This window comes from Melanotaenia boesemani, chromosome 23 (assembly GCF_017639745.1).
Source record: "Melanotaenia boesemani isolate fMelBoe1 chromosome 23, fMelBoe1.pri, whole genome shotgun sequence".
Classification (NCBI taxonomy): domain Eukaryota; kingdom Metazoa; phylum Chordata; class Actinopteri; order Atheriniformes; family Melanotaeniidae; genus Melanotaenia; species Melanotaenia boesemani.
The window spans coordinates 21,710,370-21,738,141 of NC_055704.1; the positions used below are offsets into that span (position 1 = coordinate 21,710,370).

At 38.3% G+C, this 27,772-nt stretch overlaps 1 protein-coding gene across 6 annotated transcripts in view; it reads right to left on the reverse strand.

Moving 5' to 3' along the window:
- The window catches only part of chchd3a (coiled-coil-helix-coiled-coil-helix domain containing 3a), an 82,436-nt gene that overhangs the window by 24,152 nt on the left and 30,512 nt on the right, over nucleotides 1-27,772 (reverse strand). For all 6 annotated transcript variants that reach the window (XM_041977810.1, XM_041977809.1, XM_041977808.1 and 3 more), the window contains one exon: nucleotides 8,873-8,956. In XM_041977810.1, coding sequence (XP_041833744.1) covers nucleotides 8,873-8,956 — 84 coding nt within the window. The remainder of the gene's footprint in view (nucleotides 1-8,872; nucleotides 8,957-27,772) is intronic.

A 27,772-nucleotide genomic window follows, 5' to 3' on the forward strand; every position in this document is an offset into this window, starting at 1 on the left:
GGCCTTAAAAGGGGTTTTCAGTTTCAACAAAGCAAGTGTCTGGAGGTAGGAAGAATGATTTAAAACATAAAGTTACTCCCAGACTAAACTGCGGATCTTTGGGGATGCTAACGAGACAAGAATAAGATCTCTCCTGAGTGCTGAGATTAAGCCGCTGGAGGAGAAGAGATAGTCCGAGCCATGTTTGGGTCTCTGTCTGGAATATTAAGTATAAGTAATAACACCTGCCTAAATGGCAGAGCTGGCACTAATCAGCACACTAATCCACCTGAGAGGACAAAAAGATCATGTGTGTCCATGATTGGATGTCCATTTTCAATACATGGGCTCACACACACCAAATATACTCGCTTACTTGCACACAATTAAACACATAAAACATATTGCATGGAAAAATGTGTGGAAGCACATGTGAAAGCGTCTACATGTACCCCGGTGACGAGGCATGAACAGGGACCCACCAGTAGAGAAGAGCATAATTTCTGTGATTACTGAGTGGTCTCAAATTGTGATGTCCTGCTGTTGTTCCAACTGATTTAACCCCAAAGTTTTACAAGACCTTGAGAAGACAGACCTTGCTCAGTCTGGACAGAAACATTCCTTTTTTTATCAAAATTCTGGCAACTACAAAACACAACCTCCCTGCTTTTAACCTGCATTTAACCCTGTTTCATCCCCGGATGAACAATACCACGTAGCCGGAATAACTTGGTGCAGTGTAATCCCTTCTTGTGTAATCGCGTATCTACCACTTCTTGAATAAAATGGCTTCTGTTTATGTTCACCCCATTTACTCTATTTGCTTTCCACAAGGTTTTGTAGCTCATCTGGAGCAAAACAGAATGCTGGTAGGGGGCTGCCGAAGACAAATTAAGTCATTACTGCTAATGCACTGCTGCGATATGGAGAAGATAGAGGCGGCACCCCAACGCATGCTGAAGCTCCATTTAGAGAAAAATCTTCCAATGTTTAATGAATAAAACAAATAATTCTCTTTACTGATGGCTTCTATGTCTTATCTGCTGCTGAGCAGAAGGACCCAACATGAGGAGAAGCCCCACCATGACCAATATTACGGTTCCACAGAGCTAGAAAAATCGAGACATCAGTTGTGTGACTCAGTGCAGCTTGATCAGTGATCATAAGGGAAGCTAGGACTCTAGTTAATATGTTTTGAGCTTATTCTTCACACAGAAAACAGAATTAACTTTTAAAGTTTTCTTTAAGGGTATTACAAGACTCAGGGGATTCAGGGGTCATCAACAATCAGATCTTTCCATCTAAGCATGTAAAACTCCAAAAAAAAAAAAAAAAAAAAAACTTTATGTAAAAGGAACAGGTGCCCACTACTTACACTAACTGCATTTACTGCAAAAACAATTTTAGATGCAGTGCAACATAAGCATCCTCCTCACAAGCATAAACTGTTTCCACTAGAGAAGTGTTAATCGTGTTAAAACAAAAACATTAATCTGTAGAATTAAAGTGTTAATTAAAAAAAAAAAAACACATTAACCCTCTGGTGCATGAATTATTACAAAACAGTACCACATTTTTTAAATAAAATATTTTACTTCTACTGACATGCATATGGATGTTTTTCTGTTTTTTTCATCTTATTTTAACTTTTACTCAGTGTATTGATTTATCTACTTTATCTATGAAAATATTTATAAAATAATATCTTGCACTATGCACCAAAGGGTTAAAGTATAGAACAACAAAATTATTCCTCAGGCCATATTAAAAATCAGAATTTGGTAATATTTCGGTGAAAGAAGCATTTTTCTTGGCATGGAGGTGCTTTGTCACAGCAGTGAACCAAATCCACCAAAAACCACTTCATCCTCCTTATATATGAACATTCTGGCAATTTTAAAGCCTTACATTTACACAATGACCCATGCAACTCAGTCATTGCATCAGGCATTCTGGGCCATACTCCCTACCAGTGAACTGTAATGGGATTTATTAGTACTCATATTGGTACTCGGTATCAGCAAATGTTCAAATGTAAGTACTTGTACTTACATTTGAAAAAATTGTGATATCAGTGCATCCCTACTAAAAACAGACCACAGTGAGAGCAGTATCCATCCTCTTATCTAACATCCATCAAAAAGGAGAAGCCGAGTTCTCAAAATACCAATTTATTTCCCCATAAGAGCTGTATTATTATAATGTTAAGCACAAAAAATAAGAAACTTTTTATTTTGTGGAATGATGGAATATTTCCATCCATGTTGTAAGAATGGATTTTACACCACTGGAAAGCCTGTTCAGCTCTTTTTACAACAATGCCACTTTTGGAAGGAAAATTCATTTGTGTGATGAGCAGCCAAGTTGAGTATGTGGCTTGTACCCATGAAAAAGTTATTAAATCTTCTCTGCCACTGCCAAACAGCTTATTTTGCTGTTGACTCTTGTCTGGCGTCAGTTATTGAATTGGGTGATTGAAGTCTGAGCATGCCGAGGCGATCCCATCCATGTTGTTAATGTCAGAAAGACCAGCACAACCACATTGGTTGACTTGCAACAATTGCTGGTTGAAGAATAGGATGCCATCCCACAGCAGTGCGTGACCAAGCTGGTGACCAGGCTGTTGTGGTTGTGTATGGATCTTCCACATGCTACTGAAGCCCATGTTTGTTAAAGACGCACTATGTAACTTTCCAACCTTAAAACTCTGTGTTCCAGACTTCTTTGATGGCACAGTGACATCTATTATAGAACCCAACCCACATATGTCCGATGTCGATATTGATCTGATATTTAAAAGAAAAAAATTCTGACAACTGATTATTTGGCCGATTAATTTAAACAGCATGTATGAATAAAAAATAACTTTTATTTAATTTATTTTAAATCTACATTGTGAATTTTTCTTTCTGTGGAGCATGCATTAATATAGCTACCAATTGGACTGATGAATTTATCTTTTGATTGAGACCATAGATGTACACTATATATAGCAATATAATGAGTGAATTTACTGGCAAAACATTATTTATGCAGCCCTCTGATGCTCTTTAAAGTTAAAGCACATTTTCTCTACTCCACTATTTTTTTTTGTCATGACCCAAAATAAAAACCAGAGACACTTTTCTCAGATGTTAAAACATGTCTTTAACAGAGTTGAATATTAAACATATAATGGTCACAAATACTCTAGAACTTCTGTTATGCCACAACACACATAGAGGGTTGCTGTTACAGCCTAAGTCAAGTTCTAGTATTTTCTGACATAGTGAAACTAAGAGTGACAGGACATTATGACAGTTGCTGAAGACAGAGAGTAATATTCATTATTCTTTCCTTCTTCCTTCCTTCTTGAATGCGTCTCAACTGATGGAATGATGAAGGCTTGTTCTGTATTCTATAAATATTTTGGACACTATTTCTGCAGTTACAGGCTTTTAAGCTCTTAGCTAAGGCTGTGCTAGGTTGGCCCAACCCCAGCAATTTTATTGCTTACATAAATGGACAGGGAACAACTTATGCTAGGTTAGCACAACTTTAGCAATGCAACATGAATGAAAAGCATGACCGACACAATAAAGCACGGGCCACTATCATGTCACATGGCAAACAGAGTAAAACTAAAACTCATAATTTCACAACATTGCTTTACGCACTGCGTCATATGCTATCAAGTGGATATAAACACATTGGCCAATTTGAATATGCACTGTGGCCGACTCAGCAAAGAAATGACAATAAAAAGAAGTCAAAAGCAGAATAAGTTTGTTGCCATTGGTAGACTTGGCCGTTTTTTTTTTACACAACCTACATGTTCAATTCTGCTCTTAAAAGTTAAGTTGCTGTTAAGTTTAATTCCTATAAACTACTTCAGTATGTAGGATAGTATTGTAATGACAGCTATTGGTGAGTGACAACCACACCCAATAAACCATCAAAACCTGGTGGCCATGAAAAAAGTGTGGATTGTGGAGCAAACTAAACCACTTTCATGACTAAGTGATATGAGTCAAGACAGGTTTTCCCGTTTTCCTAGTTTGACCTTTGAATAAAATCAACCTCACCAAAAGCCTAGAAACTTGCCATTACTGAAATCAACACCTCTGGGGCTTAATTTTTACAAGCTGTTCTCTATAAGCTGACACTTCAAAAGCTGTATGAAAGAATTAATGATTTTAGCCAGTGGAAAGTTACAGTTGCTGCGTTTTCTCTTCAGTAAATGAATGTGCCACTCCGTTGTTGTTAAATCACTATTCCTTGAAGAGTCTTCCTGTTAAATCCCCTAGAATCCCATCATGCGGTTAAAACAGCAAACAGTGGGAGACATAATAATTTAACACTGCAGAACACTGTCATGTTTTTACTCCGGATTACTCTGTCTCCAGTTTTACATCAGAGATTATGCTGGGAGCTGCAGCGTGAGGGAGAGAAGTGTTCCCAAAACAGTTATTGCCACAAAAACACTGTTTTTATCTTAATATTTCTATTGTTACACAAACCCGTAGAAATACTTTGAGCATCAAAGAGAGACAGAGGTAAAGAGATTGAGAGAAAGAGGGAAAAAGAATTGACAGATAACGGGGGAAGATGAAGCTAGTAAGTTAGAGGGAGAGATGGAGATTGAGATAGAAGCCATTACAGTTTTTTTATGCTTTCTCTCTTCAGTTTTTCTTCCTTTCACAGAGCAGAGGAACTTTGCTATAAGATGGCAATTGCTGCTGTGATTGTCCTCCATAGGAGAGCAGAAAAATCCAATTTCATCGATATACAAGGCGCAAAAGAAAGATAAAAAAAGAGAAGAAAAATCCTTTCTGGGGGAGAAAAAAAATGAAACTGAGGCTTGCAGGGAAAAAATTACACACAAAAAAAGACAGACAAAGATGTGAGAGGGAGGGAGGGTGAATAAGACATGGTCAAAAAAAAAGAAAAGAATAACATTGGCAAGTTTATTGTTAAATATGAGATTGTTTTACGGTGAAGCAGGTATTGAGTGAAAATGTAATAAATATATAGATATTGTTTTTAGGGGCTATTTGGTGTCTGTGGCCCCAACGTGCGGCAGCAGCCGAGCCAGCAGGCTGAGCTGTCTGGGAGCCGGGTGATGGCCTGTCACTGGAAGCCTTTCTGATGAATGGCCATGTTGGATTGGAAGAGACGTGTAATATATATCAGACTTATATTCCATCTCTCTCTCTCTTGCTCTCTTTTGGTCGGCCTGCCTTTTTCTGCAAGTGTGAGAGATGCTGGGGGAACCCTGAAGTATGGGCAGAAACTGAGGACAGATGGAGGGGGTAAAATGTGATGGGAGATAAGATTTAGCTATAGCAGTACACTCGGAGTGAAATCAAATTTTGTGCAATCTCACTGGGGAAAAAAAGATTAGTTTGCACCTAAAAATCTATTGATAGCAACAGTCCATGTTAACATTTTTGTAGCTGGTTGGCAGTGTACTCAGACTGACTCTGGGCCATATATTTCATTTTGGCAAAGTTTTTTTTTTAATTATAAGACTTTAGAAAAAAGCCTATTTCAACTCCTAAGCTTTTGATAGGTGGAACATAATCTAATTCTATTTCTCTACTTACTTTGTTATGGCTTAAACCCAAACCATTGCAAAATCACAGCTACGTCAAGTCATCATACTCCACTGACACATTAAGTAAGAGTGAAGCACTTCCTTTATGCAACGAATCTGCAACCTAACAATTCCCACCATCAGTTTACTGATAACTCATCAAAGGTCTCCTCTAAGCAAGGGGTGATGTCACCACTGGCCTGAGCAGGAAGTGCCAACCATTCTCATTTGGATGTGACAGCATTTCATTTAAATGCAAAATCAATAAATACTGCTAATGTTTGTTTTTGTTTTCTTGTGTTTGTTTTTTCCTATAAGTGAAATACGGAAATCAGTGCAGATCCGAAGCTAAGACATACTATAGGCGCCTTGAAGAATTTGGGAACCTCAAGGCTGGATGGAACCTTCTAGAATGGGTATACCAGTAAACCTGCAGCTTATGTTGTCACAGCATAACAGGCTAAAAAGCACTAAATTAGCACTAAAAATGCCCATTTTAATGATGATAATTTAATATGGGCAGTGTTCTGAAATGAGTTACATGCTTACTGTTGTCACCTTCTGTTTTCACTCTTCTTTTTATAAAAGACCCTCAGAGAGGTCAACTGATTGATCTAAACTGGTTGTATCAAGAAGGCTGATCACTCTTTGTCCGACAACAAACAGGCCTGCATTATGCAAATGTCTTATAGTGATGTGCTACATCTGGAATACAAATGCTGTGGCTGACCGGTGTACAATATAAACAGTTTGATCTGGTTCTTAAGATATAGTTTAAGAATAGTTCTCTTTTATTTATATGATGTTATATGAGCTCTCTCACCTGGAACTGACATTATAACGTCAACAGGGATTACTGTAAGCACACAGGGATAGAACATGCCAAAAGTGACTTTGGCTTACATCGGGGGGAAGAGCACAGGGAATAAACTGCCTTCCAAAAAGGGCAGCGAGGCCAGAAAATAGAGGGTTATTAACGCAGTCCAAACAAACATCACCCCTGTGGAGTCCAAACTATTTGACACGCAGCACAAACACATGCAATACACCACCGTTGATCCTCATTTACCACATCCTCACACACTATGAGCACATGGTGACTACTGTTGCCACCATGTACCGCCTCCACAAGACATAAATCTTGTTGAAATTGTTTTCAAATAAAAAAATAAAGGGATTTCTTTATGCTAATTTTCATGGCTAAGGTGGGCTGAAAATTTATTTAATCATTTCATTTCTGTGCTTGAGTCAATGAACAAATCGGTGTGATTGCTGCTTATTTCAGCAGACCTGAGACCTGAGATCCTCATCCCTTGTTTCAAATACTCTCCTTTCCTTTTCATTATTCAGCAATGGGTTTGAGAGGTCCTCCAGGCTTTTCCTCACTATTCTCTCTTGTTCTTTATGATTTGTGACATTTAATCTTTTCACCACTCTACTGTCTCTCCCTTCAACAATAATCTTTTTCTTGTTCTTATCCTACATCCTTCACTCAAAAATGTCACTCTATCATAACTTTTAGAAACATCCACTCAGCGAGAGTCTTAAATTCCAAATAGTCTCTCGTTGCACATTTTCTTCACTTTTTTAATCTTATCGTAGCTTGGGTTCAATTATTAGGTCTCTATTTACACTGGAACCCGTGCATGTTGTCTTCAACCTTTCTGTCCTTCTCTTGCTTTCAGTTCTGTTTCTCTCTGAGGTGTGAAGGTGATTTGTTGACACTTTGATCTAAGGAATATTGACCACAGGCCAACCTGGCTGATGGATAGCCAGTGCCTAGAGTCGATACTTTCCATGTTTCTTGGGACTCATCACTTCTTCTATCTGCAAAAGTGCAGCTGGTGATGTAATAATGCAAAAAGAGCTGAGAAAAATTGTACAGCTTGGCTGTAAAGATGGATCTGTGGAATTTCAAGTAAAGCTGACCTGCATCTATTATTTGTCTTATATTTTTAGTAGAGCCAGAGATTCATTTATGTAATCACTGGTGTTTTGATCAATGTGAGAACAACTAATATTTACAATATTGTAGAATAAATACTACATAATGGGCACTAACAAATCCGAGCTATTATAATTGTAGGTAATCAATGTAATTGCCCCCTTGGTCTAATTAGTTATGAAAACACTAAAGAATTTCATGGTGTAAAAGTCTACTGTTTAAAGGACCATTTCCATTAATGATGTGTGGAAATAATACAACATCTTTAAGCTAAGAAATCAAATTAGCTCACTTTAGATGAAGATACCATCATTTTTAAAGGACATACACTTGTGTAAGAGTCGAACATTAGAAATACGAGTCCTTTTTTTTTTTCAAATTGTCTTCAAAACAGCATGAAATTTCTATTTGACTTCCACTAAGGAGCCCATTTGACTTTTTTCACCCTCCAAAGGGGAGAAAACTCCTTCTCAGCATGAGTGCATCATTTTAAGCACATTAAACATGGCTTTATCCTTTCTGAGACACTTGTGATTTGAGAACCACAAGAAGACGTCCTTTTTAACACACTTTACAGGGTATTTGACCCTGGTCCCCTGCCTTGAAAAGATCCCTCACTGGGACCAGCACAGAGCTGCCATTTGAAGTGTACTAAGCATGGCAGCTGACCCTTGTCCCAATCCATAGGACACTGGTTTGACAAGGAACATCGGGGTGGTGTCATTTTCAGGGACAGAAGGACACACATACACAGAGGAAGGAAGGAAAGACATTTAACTCTTTATCCTTAAAGATGAGAAAGAGAAGGTGGAGGAAAAAAGACAAAAAGTGGGAGATAATTACAGGAAAAACAGCAATACACACCACAATAGGGACTGCATGCAGATTTTCAGTCTAAGGATAATAATAAAAACAGTGGGGCGGTGAGACGACTGGACAGAGTAAATATGATGTGCTTTGCATGAAGCCAGTGGTGATGAAACCCACTGTGGATGAAATCTTTGAGCTCTTTTCTTGGTGCAAAACTGTCAATATCTGCAATATTTAATATTGTATCCATGTGAAATGAAATGATTTCTGTTCCTTCAACTCTAAATACTCTGTTCTCTTTTTTAGAATATTCTCTTTAGCTGTGCTTTTGTATTATCCAGACGGCAAATCTCTGTTATGGTTGATCCCCAGTAAAATCAAGAGGCAGCAAGTCAGTTTACTGCAATATTCAATGAACCAACATCTACAAGAAGAAAATTAAAAATGCATAGCATGTCTGAGTAAGACTGCTGCTCTATCGTATGAGAGAGAATCTTAATATGAATACAAGAAATGCAAAGGAAGAAATGAGTTTTTAAAATGTGGTCAAACTTGTTTCTTACCCTCTCCTCCAGCCGGGCCACCTGCTCTCGGTAAAAAGCATCCTGCTTCTTCAGATCTGCTTCTTTGGCCTCCAGCTGCTTAGCCTAAAACATACAGACAAGTACACACAGAGAGGAGAAAAAGCCATTACTTATGTGCTCAATGGAGCATTGCCGGTTTTAACAAAATGATCAGAGTAACACTCACGTAAAGAGAGAATGCACACACACACGGCTGACTTCGTAATGAGAACTCAGATGAGACCCTATTATAGTACAACACAGACACATGACACCATACTTTCGTAAACATACGGTCAGGGAGATTTGGATGAAAATATGCGGCTGCTTTAATTGATGATGAAACCACATCCAAAGGGCTCATCTGCCTTAGCAGGTACTTCAGGTGTTTTTTTGTCCTCTTGTGTTCACTCTTCAGGTAAATTACTCAGCCCAAGAAGATAACATCAGTTCTTAGTGAGAATAGGCATTGTGTTCTGTCATATATATTTACCCAGCCTACCTATCTTTACTGTCCTCTCCTCGACTGTGACCTTCACTAAATGTACGGCTGACTCTCAAGGTGATATACAGGACAGATAAGACCTGATAAATCAGCTTTCAGAGAGAAAAAACACTATCACACTGCAACTGAGGGCCGAAAACAAATAAAAAATGCCAAATTAGATTACATTATGAACAATCACCAAATATACAGCACATGAAGCACCTGCTTGAACTACCTATCGTTAACTTTTAGATACACTGACAGTTACAAATAAACCAGATTCATACAGTGGATTTGTAGCAATAGTTAACAGAAACAAACACAGCAATAAATAAAAGTTCAATCAGCATCAGTAAAATCACCAGCTCATCTACTGATTCCTCCCATACGTGGTACAAGACAGTTTAGCACTAGTTTAGTTAAACTTGGCACAACTCTTAGCTGCTTCTAAATCCAAAACAAATAAATATTTATTATTTTTAATTTTTATTAAAAATAATGAATATTTTATTATTTCATTTTATTTATATATTATTTTTTATTACTTTCATTTTTTACTTTTAACTTTTATTTATTTATATTTGTTATTTTTTATTCTAAGAGAAATTAGGGAGTTCATGTTTGTGTAAAATGGGGGGTTAACTGCTCTGTTTGTGCATTTGTGTGGTGGATGTCTGTGTGACTGCGTGAGAAATATTTTTCTTTGTTGGTGAAGGCTTGTTTTTTTTAATATGCATAAATATTTTTTATCATGTAAAGCACTTTGTGTTGCCTTTGATAAAAAAAAAAAAATACAAAAAATAAAAAAACTGCAGCAACAAAGAAAGAAAACACACAACTTTCATATGTGTGTATTTTATACATTACATTGATTTAGCAAAAGCTTTTGCCCAAAGTGAGTAGTTTCTCCTCTGAACAAGTTTATGACAGGTTTTTAGTTCAGAAGAGGCTGAATTCAAAAGAAAGAAATTCAAAAGATGACCACACTAATGAGAATCCCGCTGGGATGAAAGTCTGCAACACTGAAACTAGACTTTTAATACATATTAAACAGAAAATGATTTAGATACTTAATATTACTACCACTGGGTTAGTATGTTAAGATATAAGATAAAATACCACTTCAATGTCAAAATTTCAGAAAAGAAAAAGACAAAATGGAAACATGTCCCAGACTGCTCAACCTCACCTCACTTTCCTCATATTTATTCTCATGAATCAGTTAGTTAACTGGATAAACAATAATCCTGTATCGCTTTGAAACTTACAACCACAAGTAATTATGGGATGGATAAGTGTCTTTATTTCCATTAAGGATGGCCTGGTATGTCCGATACTCAAAAAAACTTGAAAAGGAGGCATTGCAGGTCATTTCTTTGTACTTTGGGAATTCAAAAAGCTCCCATCATGGCTGTGTAGCTTAGACATTTCCAGGTCATTTCACTCAGTTAGGAAGGCTCCTGAGCAAAATGGTCTACTCAGCCATACCAATGCTCATGTATCAATCAGTCATGTACAAAATATGTGATCAAAGCAAAGAAATAAAATGCCTGTTTTAAACTGTGTGCAGGAATTTCAAACACGACAGAGCAGTTGGGACTACCGCTCTAATAAAATGCTAATTTTATAATTGGAATTCACTGGCAAGAGAGCTGTAAAAGCAAATCTTTCATAAATGTACAAATTACAGAAAATATAGCTGGTAGAAAGAAAACTTTTGCTCAAATGTATCACACAGATACATTTGAGCAGTCTATATTAAGGCACAGGCCTAAAATCTCACCTTTTGTTCAAGTTCCTAAATAAATGAAGCATAGAAAAAGAAACAGAAAAGAGGAAAAAGACTTTAAAGAGACCGATTTATTCATAAATTTCAAGGGTGAATGGTTACATCACTCCTTGAACCCACATTTCATCCTCTCACTGGTAAATACACACACCTTTGCATTCACCAAATATGTATTTCTGATTGCTTATAAACTCAGACACACGCAAGAACCACTGCCGAGGACGATCCAATATGAAAAACAGATAAAAAAGCTTGAAACTTTGTCGTTACACACTGCAGGAAGTTGAGTGAGAAAGATATGAGGAAAATGCAATGTACCGGTGAAACATAAAAAGCTACACCCCTTCCAATGTCTATCTCCCTGATAACCATCTGCGTTTAGCTACTCAACACACTGCAGGCAGAGCTGCGTGCTCTATGCATTGTGATGAGGAGCAGAGATGAGTCTCGGAGAGTAGCTGTCCTCGCAAAAGATGAGTGGGGGAAGTTTCAAAGTCAAGGGGATGCTCCAAGCTCGCCTACCATAAGCAAGACAGAAACCTTCCCACAAAGACAAACACCTCCATTATGTTACCAGACACAGTGAATAAAACAAACTGCAGGGCAACGCTTTATCAAGTTCTTGACAATACTCAGAAAAACAACATCATGACCAAGGTGGCACTGTCTCTGCTGTCCTCAACACAGCCAATGCCTTTGCTGTAGTCACACATTGTGGCTCCATACAATTGTTAAGCACTATTGTTTGGGCAGTGTTACAAAAAAGCAGAAGGGTGATGATAGAACCAGTGTGGGGCGAATGTGCCCTGAAATACACCCTTAAAACTAGATTGGAACTTCAAATATCAATCATAGTCTCCAGGATAGGATGGCAAAGTTTTAACAGACTGGATTACGTTGGCTCAGGTGCCAAAAAACTGTCTGCAACCAACAGCTCAATTTAGGCTGAAGAGACAAGGGGTGATGGGACTAAAGCAAAGGAAAAGCATTTAGGGGGGGTTGTATTATCACGGGTGTGTCCAAACTCAATGTTACCCTGGTAGGTGGTGAGTAAAGACTTAAGCTTTGTGGAGAAAGACAAAACACACACACAAATGCTGAGACACAAACAATGGCTCAGACACTGATCTGTAACACACAAATCATCACACATACACAGACACACAATCCCACACCAGCCGGAGCAGCTGTACCCACAGAGAGCGGGTGGAGAGATAAATGTGTGCTGAAGGCGCGACTAAAGGGGTCATTAAAAGAGGAGAGGTTGTGACAGAAATGTGTACCATGGGATTTTCCTTTTTTATTCACTTCTGTGAGTGTATGAGAGTTTCTGTGTGTACATGCGTCAGTGCATGTGCTCAATTTCCATGGCAGGTTGGTCCTCCTCTCAGACGACATACACACCATGTCAGGATCACTTCTGACTGATTAAACCCATTCAGCAGACCTTAAAGATAATCTAATCATACTAAGGGCCAAACAATAGGACAGACTTCAGCACTGCCCATGCACCTTTTGTTGCCCTAATGAAGAGGCGGTCATGGGTGGAGGAGGTGGTCTCGGGTAACGAAGAGGATGACGAGGGCAGAATCAGGCAAGAAAATGGAAGTAAACTTGAGGGCACAGAAAGACAAAAAAAGGGGGACAATGAAAGTTAACTTCATGATAGAGATGCATATAAAAAAAAAGAGATGGCTCTTAGATAACACTTGAAGTATGGGTCAGCTGTGTCTTTATAACTTGAATAAGATCACCATTATGATGCAAACAGCACAGACAAAGAGTATATGAGTAAAAACATGGAGGATAATGTTATGTATTTGGGACACTCTAATTTTACCTTTCTCTGTCCAATTTTCCTGTGCAACAACCCTTGCCATGGAAAAAATACAATATCCCAACAAAAATACAAACCGTTACCACACAAAACCTCCCTGCAGACTCAACTTTTTTTATTATTATTTATTTTTTCCCTGCAGCCAAGGAAGCCACATAAACATCAACAGCAAAGCTGTATATTCCCCCCATTTTCCACGATCTCTTACCAAGTACAGTAGCGCAATGGCAGAGGGTGACAGTCAGTTGAAAGTAAGACCATGGTGGTCAGATTAAATTAATCATTTAAGCCCGGTGATCGCCTCTGTGAATATCAATTAGCCAGACGCTGAATAATTAAGGACAACTATGTTTTTTAATTAGCCAAGTGCTGCAGTTTAAGCTGGGAGCAGGGGTGGAAAAGAGGAGGAGGAGTAGAAGAGAGGAGGAGCTGAGAGGAAGAGGGATGAGAACAGGTGGATTTTGCTGTGTCAGCCCTCCACCCCTTTTCTCCCTCCCACCCACCGCCTGTTCTTTCTCTGAATTGCTCCCATATAGTCTATTTTCTTTAACACCTGCTTTTCTGTTCAGTCTTCTCTGACATTTGCTTTTTTTAAGCATTCGAAGGGGACTAAAATAAAAATAACTTATCTGCTCAAGTCAGCAGGCTAACAGTGTGTGCATCCAGTAGGTGTGCATAATAAACCTTGTGCAACCACAGATGGGCATCACTGCTACAACACATGAGGACATAATGAAAAATCTTCTGCTCTTTACCAGGTCTTAAAGTCACATAAATATGACCAAAGATGGTACAGTACACCATGTCATTATGTATTTAAGAAAAACTAACCCCAAAACAGAGAAGTAGTGTGCAAAAAAATGGTACACCTCATAATCCAACAGCTTGTAGAATCACAATAAGCAACCATAACTTGAAGTAGTCATCTTCAGTATGATTACTACTCTCTTACACAGTTCCATAGCTTTATGCAATGTGGCTCCAGTTCTTTGAGGTTTGTTGGATTTGTTTCTGCAGGTTCTTGTTATGAGGTCCTGTCGGAGTATTTCAATCAGTTTGGGGTTTATATTTTTGCCCAGGCTATTAGAACACTTTGATTCATTTTTCTGTTCAGTCATTCTGCTGTAGATGACCTGATGTGTTTGGGGAACATATCACCCAGTACACAATGACTTTCATTTGGCTCAAGAATGCTTTTGTATAAAAATTCATTTCTGGTTGACTTAAAAATTACCCAGCCTAAATCATCAGCCCTCCACCACTGTGTTTCACTGATAAGATATGTTGATATGCTACGTTTTGTCTTTACAATATGTGGCAATGTTCATCATGAACAAACATCTCCTCTTTGGTCTTCTAAAGAATATTAGCCTATTAGTAGTATTAGTAATTTTGCAAACCTAAATTGTGTAAAGCTTTTTCTCCTGCAACCACATTTAATAACTTTAACACTCAACATGCAAACTAAGAATTACACAGGCTGATCTTGTTCTGAACTTGCTGGAACATTCGGTCTTGGAAATATTAGCAACTGTCTACAATGTTTTGCACTTGCACACTGTAGAGCACAGGTGTCAAACTCTGGTCCTCAAGGGCCAGTATCCTACAGGCATCTGACTGAAATTAATGAACCATTGTGAAAAACTTGACAACAAGCTGTTGGATGCATTTCATTTGAATCAGGTGTGTTGGAGGAGGGAACAACAAAAACCTGCAGGCCACTGTAGGACTGGAGTTTGAAACCCTGCTGTAGAGCAATGGACTCCAAATTTTCCAACACTTCTCACAGTTTTACCGCAACAACTGCTTCCCTAAAGCCTCTTTCATACATGCATTGGAGTCCTGAAGAGATGATGTGGAGAACTGGCATGTGAGAAGAAAATATCTGCAACATTTGCTCTGGACTTACAGGAGAGATTTTCCATCCAGGGCCCTAGAAAATCTTCAGGTCATCAGCAAATGAGACAATTAATGAATGTTAGCAAATATTCTGGAGCATTTGCTGTCACTGTGTCCTAACTGTGTGTGTGCTGGTGGAACTTCTCCTCTCTCCTGTCCTATGCCTCATCTGTTATTTTCAATATGTTGTAAAGTAACCAGTGAATTTGTCTTATTTCTGCATCACGTGGTACCTCCTGCACACTATGGACCAGGTGTGTTAAACTCATTTTAGTTCAGGGACCACATACAGCAAAATTTGACTTCAAGTGGGCCAGACCAGTTCAATAATAATGTGACACCCTTTAAATGAACAGCCTGAAATTTCTTTAAGAAAATCAGTGCAATTTCAACAATATTTGCCTCAGTCTTTCACAGTTTCTATATTTTGGCTCAGTTTTCATTAAGAGCAAAATAATGTTTTAACACGTGTAACACGTCATGTTCTCAAGTTCTCCTGAGGTTGTATTTGCATTAATTTCTTTTTAACATGATTTTACCTGCATACTTTTCTATTGACGTTTTAACAATATTAAAATAAAATAAAATAGCAGCTTGCAGAGACATAACAAAAAATAAATACAGATTATATTAACAAATCCTTACATACTGTTCATATTTCGTGCCTTCATAGCATGGTCAGGGTCAGTTTTGAACTAGACCAAGAATTCCCTCATAGAATCAAACTTTAAACTTCTTTTGTCACATTAATAAGCGCATGATTTGCTCCTGACCATCAGTAACCAGAGTTTTCTTAATTCATTTCATTTATTTATTTGGCACGTGTTAAAAGACATAATACAAAAACTATTTATTAGAAACAGTACAAGTGCAGGGAGAGGCAGAAAACCCATACGGGCTTGTTTTACAGCCTCCACCTCAAAGTTACTTTACAGAAGAATTACATTTTTGTTAATTTACAATTTATACAATATAAGCTACAGTTCCACAAATCAATGAGATTTAATTAGAACTTTTTTCAAACATTTCTTATAAGATTTTAATAATCTATTACTTTCCGCCAGATGTGAAAATTGTTTCCATAATATGCAGCCTCTGTATCTTAAAGAAAACTGAGCTCTGGATGTGGTATATTTACATATACATGAAAATGTTGTGATTGACGAGTATTGTACCTGTGAACCTCTGCATTAGTTTTAAAATAAAATATAAAATGTTCGGGGATAGTACTTGGATGGAATTGCATTTTATACATGAAGATACAAATTTGCATAATACTGAGATCATAAATATTAACAATATTAAGTTTATAAAATAAACCATGGGATGGAGTCAAAGGCTTAGAATGAGTTGCAATTCTGACAAAACGCTTTTGAAGGATCAAGATTTTATTCAAAGCAGATGGATAGGTGCTTGCCCAAACAATATTGCAATATGATAAATAAGGATAAATCAAACTGTAATATAGAGTAAGTAAGCATTTTGTATCAACCAAAACGACTAACTTTCCATATGATTCCTATTGATTTATTGAGTTTACTAGTAACCCAATCAATATGTTCCCTCCAACTTCTTCCATATTGTCTTCCTACTCTGACACTTTCTCCTCCAAATCACTATCAAACTCCTCGTCTCAGAAGATCAGACCATGGGTTTGTTGCACATTGCCTTGTTGCCATGACATCAGTTACTGAAATAACACCTCATATGAACCCATCTAAAATTCTTTTTTCATTTCTACATGTTTTATTAGTTCACTTTAGATAAAGTTATTTAGGGTAATTTTGCTGCTGTCAAATGTCAAAATGGGTCAAATTTGACCCAAACAATATGTAAGGGTTAAACAGGTGAATTTAAAATGTGTTTGAGCTGTAAAATAACTCATTTTATATATACAGGTACATACTCTACAAGGATTAGAAATCTACTGACTTCGACTACAGAATACTTATTTATTTAAAGTATTAGTGGCCTGGCCCGAGGCATAAATTTTGTTCAGCCCGATTAAATTTAGCATTAGTGGTCAGGCAAAAACAGCTTATGATGGCTTATATCAGTTCTGTACATGGCATGTTGGAGGACTTCTCTATTGTAATATATTGTGGTAACTCTGATTCACTGTATGCTCGCCACATGCTTATAAATCATGCTAGCTGAAAATAATATTGCGAGGTGTCACGATCAATGGAGCACAAATCAAATCTCATCACACTAACTAACTGCACCTCATCCATAACCTTGGTCACTTTTCGCTCTCCCCCCCCTACAGCCACCATCATCTCATCCCTGATTCACGCTTGTCACGAGTAGCATCATAATCAATTCTTCCTCACACCATCCAAGCGAACGCTGCAGCACGGTGGGTCAGAGCTGCTCACCAGGGCCCATCTATCACAGTCATGTGCGACAGCAGCCTATGACAAACTAATACCGAAGCTGGGAGCCTCGAGTCCTGTGCGATCCGCCTGGCAGGAAGAAGGTCAAAGAGCAGCACGGTGCAATCGTGCTCTGGTGTTAATTAGCACGAAGGAGGTGTAGGTGGCGTGTGGAAGGTTAGAGATGGATGGAGGGAGGGAAGGGGAGTTCATAGGGCTGAGAGGATGAAAGGGAGGGTAGAGATGAGTCAACGTGAGAATGGAATATGGATGACAAGATAGTTGGAGGGAGAATGGGTTTCTTCTGACAGTTGTTGGGGGAATATTTCACACTTGAAGATCAGAGAAGGTTTCTTTCTTTATCGTGTCAGAAAATAACACATAGAAGCTCACACACACAGTTAAAACTGTTTTAAACACACATCTGTTAGAAATATTGGCTTATACTGTAACTTCCCATTAAAGCACAGCAACTTAACTTCAAAAAGGTATCACTGGCAGATCAATTCTAAATGATGGTGTAAAATGATATTACCTGACCTTACTGGCAGACAGTAATCGTTTAATCCTTAGCATCACTAATAAGACATAAGTCTTGGTAGCAGAGGTAGTAAAACTCCATCGGCAGCCATTCACTTTGGCTGGTTAATAAGCATCATGGGGATTTACTGAGCACCAGTAACACTTAAGTTCACGGCTAGCTATTAGTCTCCATGGGAGACGGAGTTATGGGCGATGTAATCATGTCAGATATGGTGCAGCCAGTTAATAGGCTTAACTTGGACTGATAACATCAAAGAACATACACCTATCCAGATACAGACAGCTTGCATGTTATTGGAAACTCCAATAAGCACTTTTTTTTTCTTTTAGCCACAGTCACTCCTTCAGATGCAGAAAGATTGTTGCAAAACAAAAAATAAATGAACAAAATAAAATAAAATCAATCAACAAGATGTTTTATATTGACACCTGATTTGTCTTTTAACCACTATAACCATAGTCAAAATGATCAATAAGCTGACTGGCAACACAAGAATATTGATTTCAACCAAGACATCCAGTGGTTTAGACAATGAATGGGTCCTAGGTTGTCTCCACACCCATGGACCTGCTTGCATTTTAGTTTGGTTGGGAGTAAAATTAGATGTGTAAAACATCCCTCAGACCATAGTTGGGACTAAACAGCCCAAGGCTGGTCTAACAAAAGGAGATGGTCTTGGTCCAGATCAAACTGAACCACAAACAGTGATATTAAACATGAAAGAAGAGAGAGAAGACAAAAAAAAGAGAAACAGAATAAAACAGAACAGTTTCATGGAGCTAGATCCTTATTTTGACAGGTTTTTTGTCATCTTATTTCTGTTATATACTTTTATTTGATCATGGGTGCTACAACAGTGGCACACATGGTGTTGCTCAGGTGTTGTTTCACATACTGAACAATTTTCTGGCAGCAGATAACAGCTGGTTTATGCACCTCTTTGGCTTCCAAATGCAATTCTCCTAAAGTTAGGATCTGGGTCTGTTCTAACCATGACGCTGTCCTTATGTGAGCTGGCAATGCCTTTTCCTCTCACTTGTAATCAGAATATAACTTTCAACTTCTGCAGGTTCATTAACTGTTAAAAATGCATTATGTAACTTTCCCGCCTTAAAACTCTGTGTTTCGGACTCGTTTGATGGCACACTGACGTCTATCATGTGCATTTCTGGAGCTGTCGCTGCCCAGCAGCATCCTGAGGTCGAGAAACCGCAATACACAACTTTTTTTATCCGGGACACCGTATGACATTGCAACAGAGTTTCGCTTCACATGCTAGCAAACACATAAACACACCAGCGGTTGTGAATGTGCACCATGTCTGATTTAGCAAAGAAATGCAAGAAGACATTCTTGAAGGGAAAAAGGAAAAGAAAGAGAGAAAGGGACAGACACTGTCGTTCGCTGGCTGGAGAGAGCTCACAGTACTGGTAGGATGCAAGATGGATGCCGAATTAGCCAACGATATGGGGCCCATCATTGAGAAAACTGCAAAAATTCTGTGGTGCATGTTTAACTTTAAGAGCTTATCACTGCTTTTACTCTTCATTCAGCCAATTTTCTTATGTTTACTTTCACTGTCATGCCTATATAGATATGGGGCGTATAATGTTTTCATATGCAAATGATTCATTATGGTAGTGTCTCTCACCATTCATGATTGAAGATGGGAGTGTAAATCAGGTGCATGAACATGCATACAATTCGCAGTGATTAAGATTTGTAAAAGAGAAATATGTGTGCATAAATCTGTGCACCTGGCAAAAAGAATACATAGGCACATATCTGCCTTTGTGTGAGACCACTGACCACTGTTTTAGGTCCTGGTGTTTGTTAGCATATAGTATGAAATTGTGATGTGATAGATCATAATAACAATCCCATTACTACCCCTTGCGTATCTAAATTTATGAGGTTTCATTCATTTGGATTTAATGCTGGTACTAGTCTAACATAAATTCCTTTTAAAAGGTGAATCCAATGTAAAATTCTTCAACACCAATCTCTATTAAAACCTGACTTCTTAACAAGAACATACTCCTGTATGGCTTCAGAAACTTAAATAAATTGACTTGTCCTGGTTAAACATGAAATATGAGCTTACAGAGAAAAAAATTACTCTCCCTGGGATCTTTTAGCACAGTGAGTAATGACTCAGTGACCAGATAGGTCAAAGGGCTGGCCTGCCCAGGACAAGGACCAAAGGCCAAGAAGTGTAGGTGGTCAATGTGGGCGTCTTAATGTTTGTCCATGTATCGTAAATGCTGACTGTTTAACGGCACGTTAAGATGAAGTGTCCTCGGAGTCAGTAGTTCATTGATAGCAGTTGACTAAGGGTTTGATCTTATTCAGCTGGCTTTAATGAGGCTGACACAGGGATGGCAGCCCACTCACTCATTTGCATCTTTTTTGGTATTCTTGCAAATCTCTAGGTGTTTGAAAAGCATACTAGTAAGTATTATTAGCAATATACTGTATAAAGAAGATAGGATAACCAAGACCAAGATACATTAAGATGTTGTCAGAAGTTTTAAAATTAGGAAAACCTGTGAAAAGTTTTTATTTTAATGGGGGCTGTGAGCCTGAAAAGGCTGAAAACCTGATAGAAGGATGAAAAATAACTCTCCTTTCTACTCCCAGACATTTGAGGCCTTCAGCCTTTGTTGAAGACACCATAGCCACCACTTTACTGCCGGCTCACCCGAAAAGGGACAGCAACAACATCTGCTAGCTCGGAGATTGATTAATTGGCTTATCAGGCGCCTGCGGTGTAAACTGACTGATTGATCATTTTGAGGTTGGAGTTGCCTTTATCTAGGGCCCTGGGGAGCGAACCTCTGGAGGTCCTCAGTCATCTGTCATGTCAAACAGTAGAAGATGAAGGAGAGATGAGGAGCTGTAGGGTTCATTACCAAGACATGGGGGGCTATGTATGGAAGAAGTCTCAAGCAAGAAGAGCACAGGGGGCACACCTCAACAATAGTGCTTATGGACAAAGTAACTAAGGATGACACGGGGGGAGAAGTTGCTTCTGTAATTTTACAGAGTTAAAGACATAAAAGAACGGAGATGAGAAATCAAGAAAAACTGCATTGCGACAATTACAGTAGCAGTCAAAACTGAATACACTTTTCCATTAAAATTAATAGGAAAGTGGATCCAAATCTTTAACCGGTAGTGTATGTCTGCATGTAGATTAAAAGAAACACAGCAATTATGAGAGCTAGCGATATGAGAATGCAAAAGGACTTGAATCACTGACCAAACATAATACTAAATAAAATAAAATAAAACAAGAAAATAGCAACAAAATTGTTAGAAAAAAAGGATTAATGTTAAACATGGTGGCTGCAGTTTCTATTTATTTTTATTTTTTTCATGATAAGAATTTACATTTGTTCATTTTGGAAATACAACCTCTAGTCATTTACAATTCCTGACCACATTTCAGCTGACAGCGAGCAGTCAGAATGAAGGGATAAAGACAGCAGAAAGGTGGCAAGTTAAAACAAGTGTGGAGAATACTAGTATGTATTCAAGCAGAAGCATAACTCAATAGCAGAAAATTCTTTTACGTGATGGCAGAGGACACACTGAATGACCTTAGAGTGCGAACAGCCATTCAGCCTTTGGAAAACAGACGTCTCTTGGGAACTAAATTAATCAGAGTGAGAATTGGTTGAGGAAAGACAAGAGGTGGAACAATCGGTGGCAAAAGGAAGGCGAGAGGAATGTTGAAGGAAAAGCAGCAGGGGAAGACAAGCAGGGAGGGAACGAGACAGCCTCGGGATGTGTTGCTGACATTGGACAGCGGATAGCATGTGCACCGCTCGCCCATGTGCCTGCAGCTTTTACCTGGATCAGTGTTCATGTTTAAGACAGCAAGCAGCTGAAAGCTTGCATGATTATGACTGGGCATGCCATACATTATGTGTGCCCATGCTGAGTGGTAATACATATTCATTCCCCCACAGCAGCAGGTGGTCTTTACAAGCTGGATAAAACTGGGAGGAGGCCACAATCCAGCCACAACTTCAGCTTGTCAAACCCTTGTCAGCACAAACACAGTCACCTCTAATCTACTAACCTCTTTATGCCAACATGTCTCAGTGTTATACCTACCACATCCATAAGTTTGCAAAGGTTGAAGTGACATCAGCTTAGTAACCAGAGGTTGTATTGAAGGCTGTGCACAGACGACTAAGTATAGCAAGATTTGTTCTGTCCACTATCTTACACAGGCTCCATCTTTGTATGTGATCAATAACCAAAATGGATGCTGAAATAAGAAAAAAATGGACACCCTGTTTGTAGAAATAGCAGATTACCTACTTTTGCTCACTTATCAATATGTAATAAATAGTTTTCACTTTCCAAGGTACTTCCTTCAACCTGATTCAGTCTATTAAGTTTTAACATTTGGTCAGATTTTACTCTTTTAATGCAGTTTTAAGTGCAGTTTTGACTTGGACTGTCTACAAATTTCACAATTGCCTGCACTTTTCATGTTCCTCTATTTATTCCCTTGTCTTTTATCCCTTCTCTGTTCTCCCCCCTGCTTCAACTGCTCATCCAGATTTTTCTTCTACTCTTTGCCTTCTTGTCTCCCGCCTGATATCTTCCCTCTATATGTTTAAGTTCTTTCCGACGTTCAATCAAAAATTACTCCCCCAAGTCATTAGCTGTGCAGACTGTTCACTTTCATAGAACCTCATTAATACTACTCTTCTGTCACAGCCAAGAAGAAAAACACAGAAAAAGACAAAGAGTATGAAAGGCACACATTCAAGAGAAAATATCATCATAGTACACCTACAAGCCATCCAGCGGACTGATCCACACACTCCTAAAATACTAATTCAAAAATGATCCTGGATTCCTGTTTTCATAATCTTTGCTTTCCATTATCTGACCAATTATCTGCCAATAAGCAATGTAAAACAGAATAAGAAACAGAGGGAAGCCACTGCAAACTACCATTTTAGAAGCAAGCAAACAGACAGTTACTATTTATTATTTTCTGTAGTTATAGATTAATATACACCATACAGTACACACAAAGAAAAAGAGAAACTGTTGGTGCTACTTAAGCAGTAATAACTATTTTCTTGCTTGGTTCAAAAACTATAGATATCAGATTTTCTGGTAAAGATTGTCCTGCAGGGTGCAAGGTATATCTATTACTTGTTAAAAAAAATAAAGAAAAAAATAGAGAAAACCACAAATGAGGATGAACACATAAATGCATACATCACCTAGTGAAGCTGAGGCACTAAACTGACCACCAGTCATGTCAGAAATAGGCTGTCCTGACACCAGTACCCATCCATCAAGAGAAGCTCTGCCATGCTGACGTACTGCTGCTGGAAGCTTGTAGTGCCAATTACCTGACAGGGAGAGCGCCAGGCTAAGATTGCAAGCACAGGCGCTGCCAATTAGAGCCTAGCCTCACATCTAACCCGAATACTGGCATGGTATGTGGGCATATCGCAGTGGTGCTGTACTGCTGCCCCTGTGTGAAGAATGGTTAAATGCACATGCTCAAAGATGAGGGAAGGGTAGAGAACATAAAAGAAAGGAGAGACAGCTTTAGAGAGAAGTATGCAAATTCCACTTTCAAAATCCAACATTGAATATTTTCTTGCCTCTTTAACCTGGAGAAATGGCATGTTCATGACTTACACGCCAGGATGAAAAATCTTATTCTTATTCTTCAGACTACAGAACAGTTGTTCACTTTGCCTCAGTCCATCTAAGCTGAACTCTGAGATAAGTCGCCATGTCTAGATAATGTTTACGGTTTGTTTAGTCAATTTTCAAATTTCACTTGCAGATGGGGTGACTAAAAATGCTCGCTGAGAATAGTTTTCAAAGGGAGATTTCTACCACAGAATTGTGTTGACCAATGATGTTTACCATAATGGCAAATCTCTTCATCAATACTTGGATTCAAAGTTGTCACCAAAGTTGCCAGGCAGTGTGATATCTTGTCTGACAGCTTCTATTTTAACAGCTAAAAGGACTGAAGTCATAGATAGGAGGGAATCTGTCTCTGGGAGGCTAAGAGAAGGTAAAATCTGTGTTAATCAGTGTACCGCAACTTCTTTTTATCTCATTCAAAATTAACATACAAGAACTTTTTCTGCCTCCAGTTTTCTTTATATGCTGTGATACTGAGTTTAAAAAATTTCAGATAACGTTTTTTTCCCCATTTTTTTAAATGCCACCAACAGGCAGCAATTCTAAACCCAGCAAGTCTCCGTTATTACCTGAAAAATTAAACTGTTGGGCCATTATGAGCCATCTCCAGTGGTCTGTAACTAAAAGTGCAACGGTGCACTGCTTAAGTACAGAAAATTCTCTAAAAAATACAATAAGCAGGATATTTGCTGGAATCTGCAATTTTATGAGGGGTGGGACGGAGGTGACCACCAGGGTGAAAAGAGCAGGTGGGGGCCTTGCACCATTAAAATGTTAAGCTTCACCAAAAGTCATTTTGGGGCAGCCAAGCATCAAACACAGTTTAAGTAAAGCAGGTACCGCTTTTCTGCAGGATGGTCATGGTGTTTGTGTGTGAGTTTGTGTAAGAGCATGTGTGTATAGCTAAGAGTAGGAAGTAAACAAATATCCCTGGCATGGTGCATTATCCCTTGCTGTGAAAGCAGAGGTGGTGGAAAAATCATGGAACATTGCATTATGGGGTGTGAGTGCATGCGTGTGTGATTTCCCTAATGATAGGGAATAAAATCTGACTACACACCAACTTATGAGCACTTCTTTTGAAGATGGAGACAGTAATTTTGCCTTCATGGGTACAAAAAGGCTTTTTATTACATCATGACTTAGGTTATGGTTACTTTTAGAGCTTAACATTCAGCTGTAATGGTTAGGCGGCCAGAGCAGGGCCACCACCCTGCAGGTTTTCCTGCTTGCACTAATTTGGCCCTAATTAATGGCCCGTTAACATGATTATGTATAACCTGAAATTAAGGTGTTAAGGAGACCCGCTTGATTTGAATCAGGTGTGTTAAAGCGGGGAAACAAGTGGCCCTCAATGACCTGAGCTACCAAAAGCTAGGTATGAACACAAGACGATGCAAACCAGATGTGTGTTTGTGTGTGAGAGAAAAACAAAGATACTGAAACAAAGCAACAAAAGCACGTGAAAGAACTACGGAGCTCATAGGTGAAACTTTTTATTGAATGCAGCCTTATGTTTGGACACCCCAGTGGTTTAGCTAACTTCTATTAGTTTGAACAACTGTGTAAGTTAAAGATGCCTTGATTTCCGAACGGTTTATCTTTCAGCTTTTGATTAGATTTGTTTTTATTATAATCTTTTATCTTTTTTTACATTTTATCTGATAGGATAAAGAAGAGAGCGGTTGGAAAATTCAACACAGTACCATAAGACAGAACTTGAATCAGGGCCCTCTAGAAAAAGAAATTTTTAATGGGCTCTGCTCATAAGGCAATAGATTCAACATGGCAAATGATATGCACATTTTTCCATCATTATATAATAAAATCAAGGGAAAAAATAAACAAAAACACTGAACCACCTTTCACAATGAGATCCTGAAGTCTTTCTTTAGGTTACCGAAGTGTCTCTCAAAAGAAAAAAAAATTAAAAGTTAATCAACAGGACATATTTCCTTAATTTTATCAAGCTAATACTGGATGTTAATTTTCAAACTTTCAATAAAGAATGTTGTGGTGAGGATGCAGGAATAGTTTTCGTGTGACAACTCCCTGAGGGTTAGATAGGTTGCAGAATAGTGACACAGAACACCACCACTTCAGAGCCTGCTGATTGTTAAAGTGAGTTTTAAGCTAAATTTCCAAATCTCCAAAATCTTATTAAAATATGAGATGTCTTTCCTCAAAAATTTATAAAAAAAAGACTAAAAACAAAGAAAGCACATTCTAAATTTGTTCTTTTAGTAAATCTTAATCTTCCTCGTCTACTTATTACTTGTAACATGCCTCCAGACTCTTTCTTGCCAGTGAACCTAAACCCAGGTTCTTAACAAATATTAATGTAATAGAAGGTTAGTCTTCTGACAATATCCTCACTGAGACCTCTTAGGTTCTCTAAAATGAATACAACTCTGCAAGAATTTATTCAAGATGACTGAGATGATGTATCTGCATAATTCTGGAGAACACATTTTGTTATCCTGATTTGCTCTGTTGTTAAACTCTTAAACAACACTATTTACAACTACAAGGGCACGCTAAATCAAGAAAAAAGAATGTATGACCCCATACACTACCTAAATTACATGTTTCTGCCCTGTAAAGCTTGCAGAGCTGCATTTAATGTTAATGATATATATATATAAGAAAGTATATACATAAGTAAATGTGCATTTCAAGTGTTTTGAACCAGTTACCATTAGTAGACAAATCCATTACTCCACCAAAACCATTGTTTGTTGTGTGAAAAGATTGATGACTCCAAGTTTGATTGAAAAGTCTGCCTGAGGGTTGCAGCCTGTGTCTAGGTGAGACGCTATGGCCAGTGATTGATTGACCGTTGGACCAGCCTGGCTCCACGGGGAAGCAGAATTGTTGAAAATTAAAGGACGGCGCAGCAGAGGTCTATGATTTTATTCAAACACAGATGTGTGGGCTGACAGATGGATGTATTCTGCGATTAAGAGTTATGTACAAGGCGTGCATGACTATTTTAGTCAGAACTCCTGAAATATGAGCGACTCAAGATGAAAACACATCTTTACTGTTTATTGAAATGTTTTTTCGGCTTCGTCTTCAACCAGCTAAAAAAAACTTCATATTCTAATTGCTGTTGCCTTTGTAATTAAGTACTAATTGGTTTGTTATGGAGATGAAGTTTAATGAGTGATTCTTCAACATCTAGCTGTCAACTTGATAAGAAAGATGCAGTCTTTTGGAACCTAAATGAGGTGTTTTTTTCTACCAAAGTCCCCTTCATTCAACACCAATACTTACATTCTATAATAATATTAAGAAAACACACAACAGTGAAGCTGCCCTATCATATAAGTCTGTGCAGAAACTGCACAGCTGTGCTTCAAACTAACATCAACCCCATGTTTATTCCTGCGTTCCCATTTCCTTTACAGTGACTCTCCTGAGTGGCAGAACATATGTGACCACTGACGCTGAACATGCTCCGCTCAGACAACAGCACCCCAGAAAACCAACGTTGCTGACGATGACAACAAACACCGCTGCCTACGCTGGTGTGAAGTTTCAATTACCGGTAGACTTGCTGCCTGGCTGCTGCCAGTCAGCCTGACAGGGAAGGGAATGACTGGGAGAGAAGTATTCCCACCAGGGTGGTGCACACCATCAAGCACACCAGCTACACTTGTGATTTATCATAAAACAGCTTTTTATAATCATATAGTTATATAGATATTACGATCACTTTTCTTAGAGGCAAAATTGTAAAGAAAAAAAAAGATCTTCAAAGGGGATCTAATGGGCAATTTTCTTTCATTTTAAAGATTTGAGTAGCCTCTTAATTAGTTCTGTCAAAACTGGGACAATAGGAAAATAGCCTTAATTGTTTACTGTAGTTTCTGGATTAAAATTAAGAATGATAGATGAACTGAAGGTAGGTCTAGCCAACATTTGATACAAAGAAAAACAAGTATAAAAATGTAACATATATGCAGACTGAACACAAGCCAGGGCCTCGGCCAGGACACAACTTTGGGCATATAAAAAAATGTATCATCAGTAAAACTATAGAACTTGGTACTGACTCAGGTCAGCTATTATATTTATGCACTGCAGTGGACTAAAGATAGACCTTTAAGCAACTTTTCTCCAATAGTAAAACCAATCCTTATGCTCAGTGACCAGGCTTACTTTGCCTCTGTAACATGCAGTTTCTGCAGTATGATTTTATGACCTACATAATCAAATGTGTCTCAGAAGTTGGTAGTAGTAGTATGAAACTGTCATGTGATAATG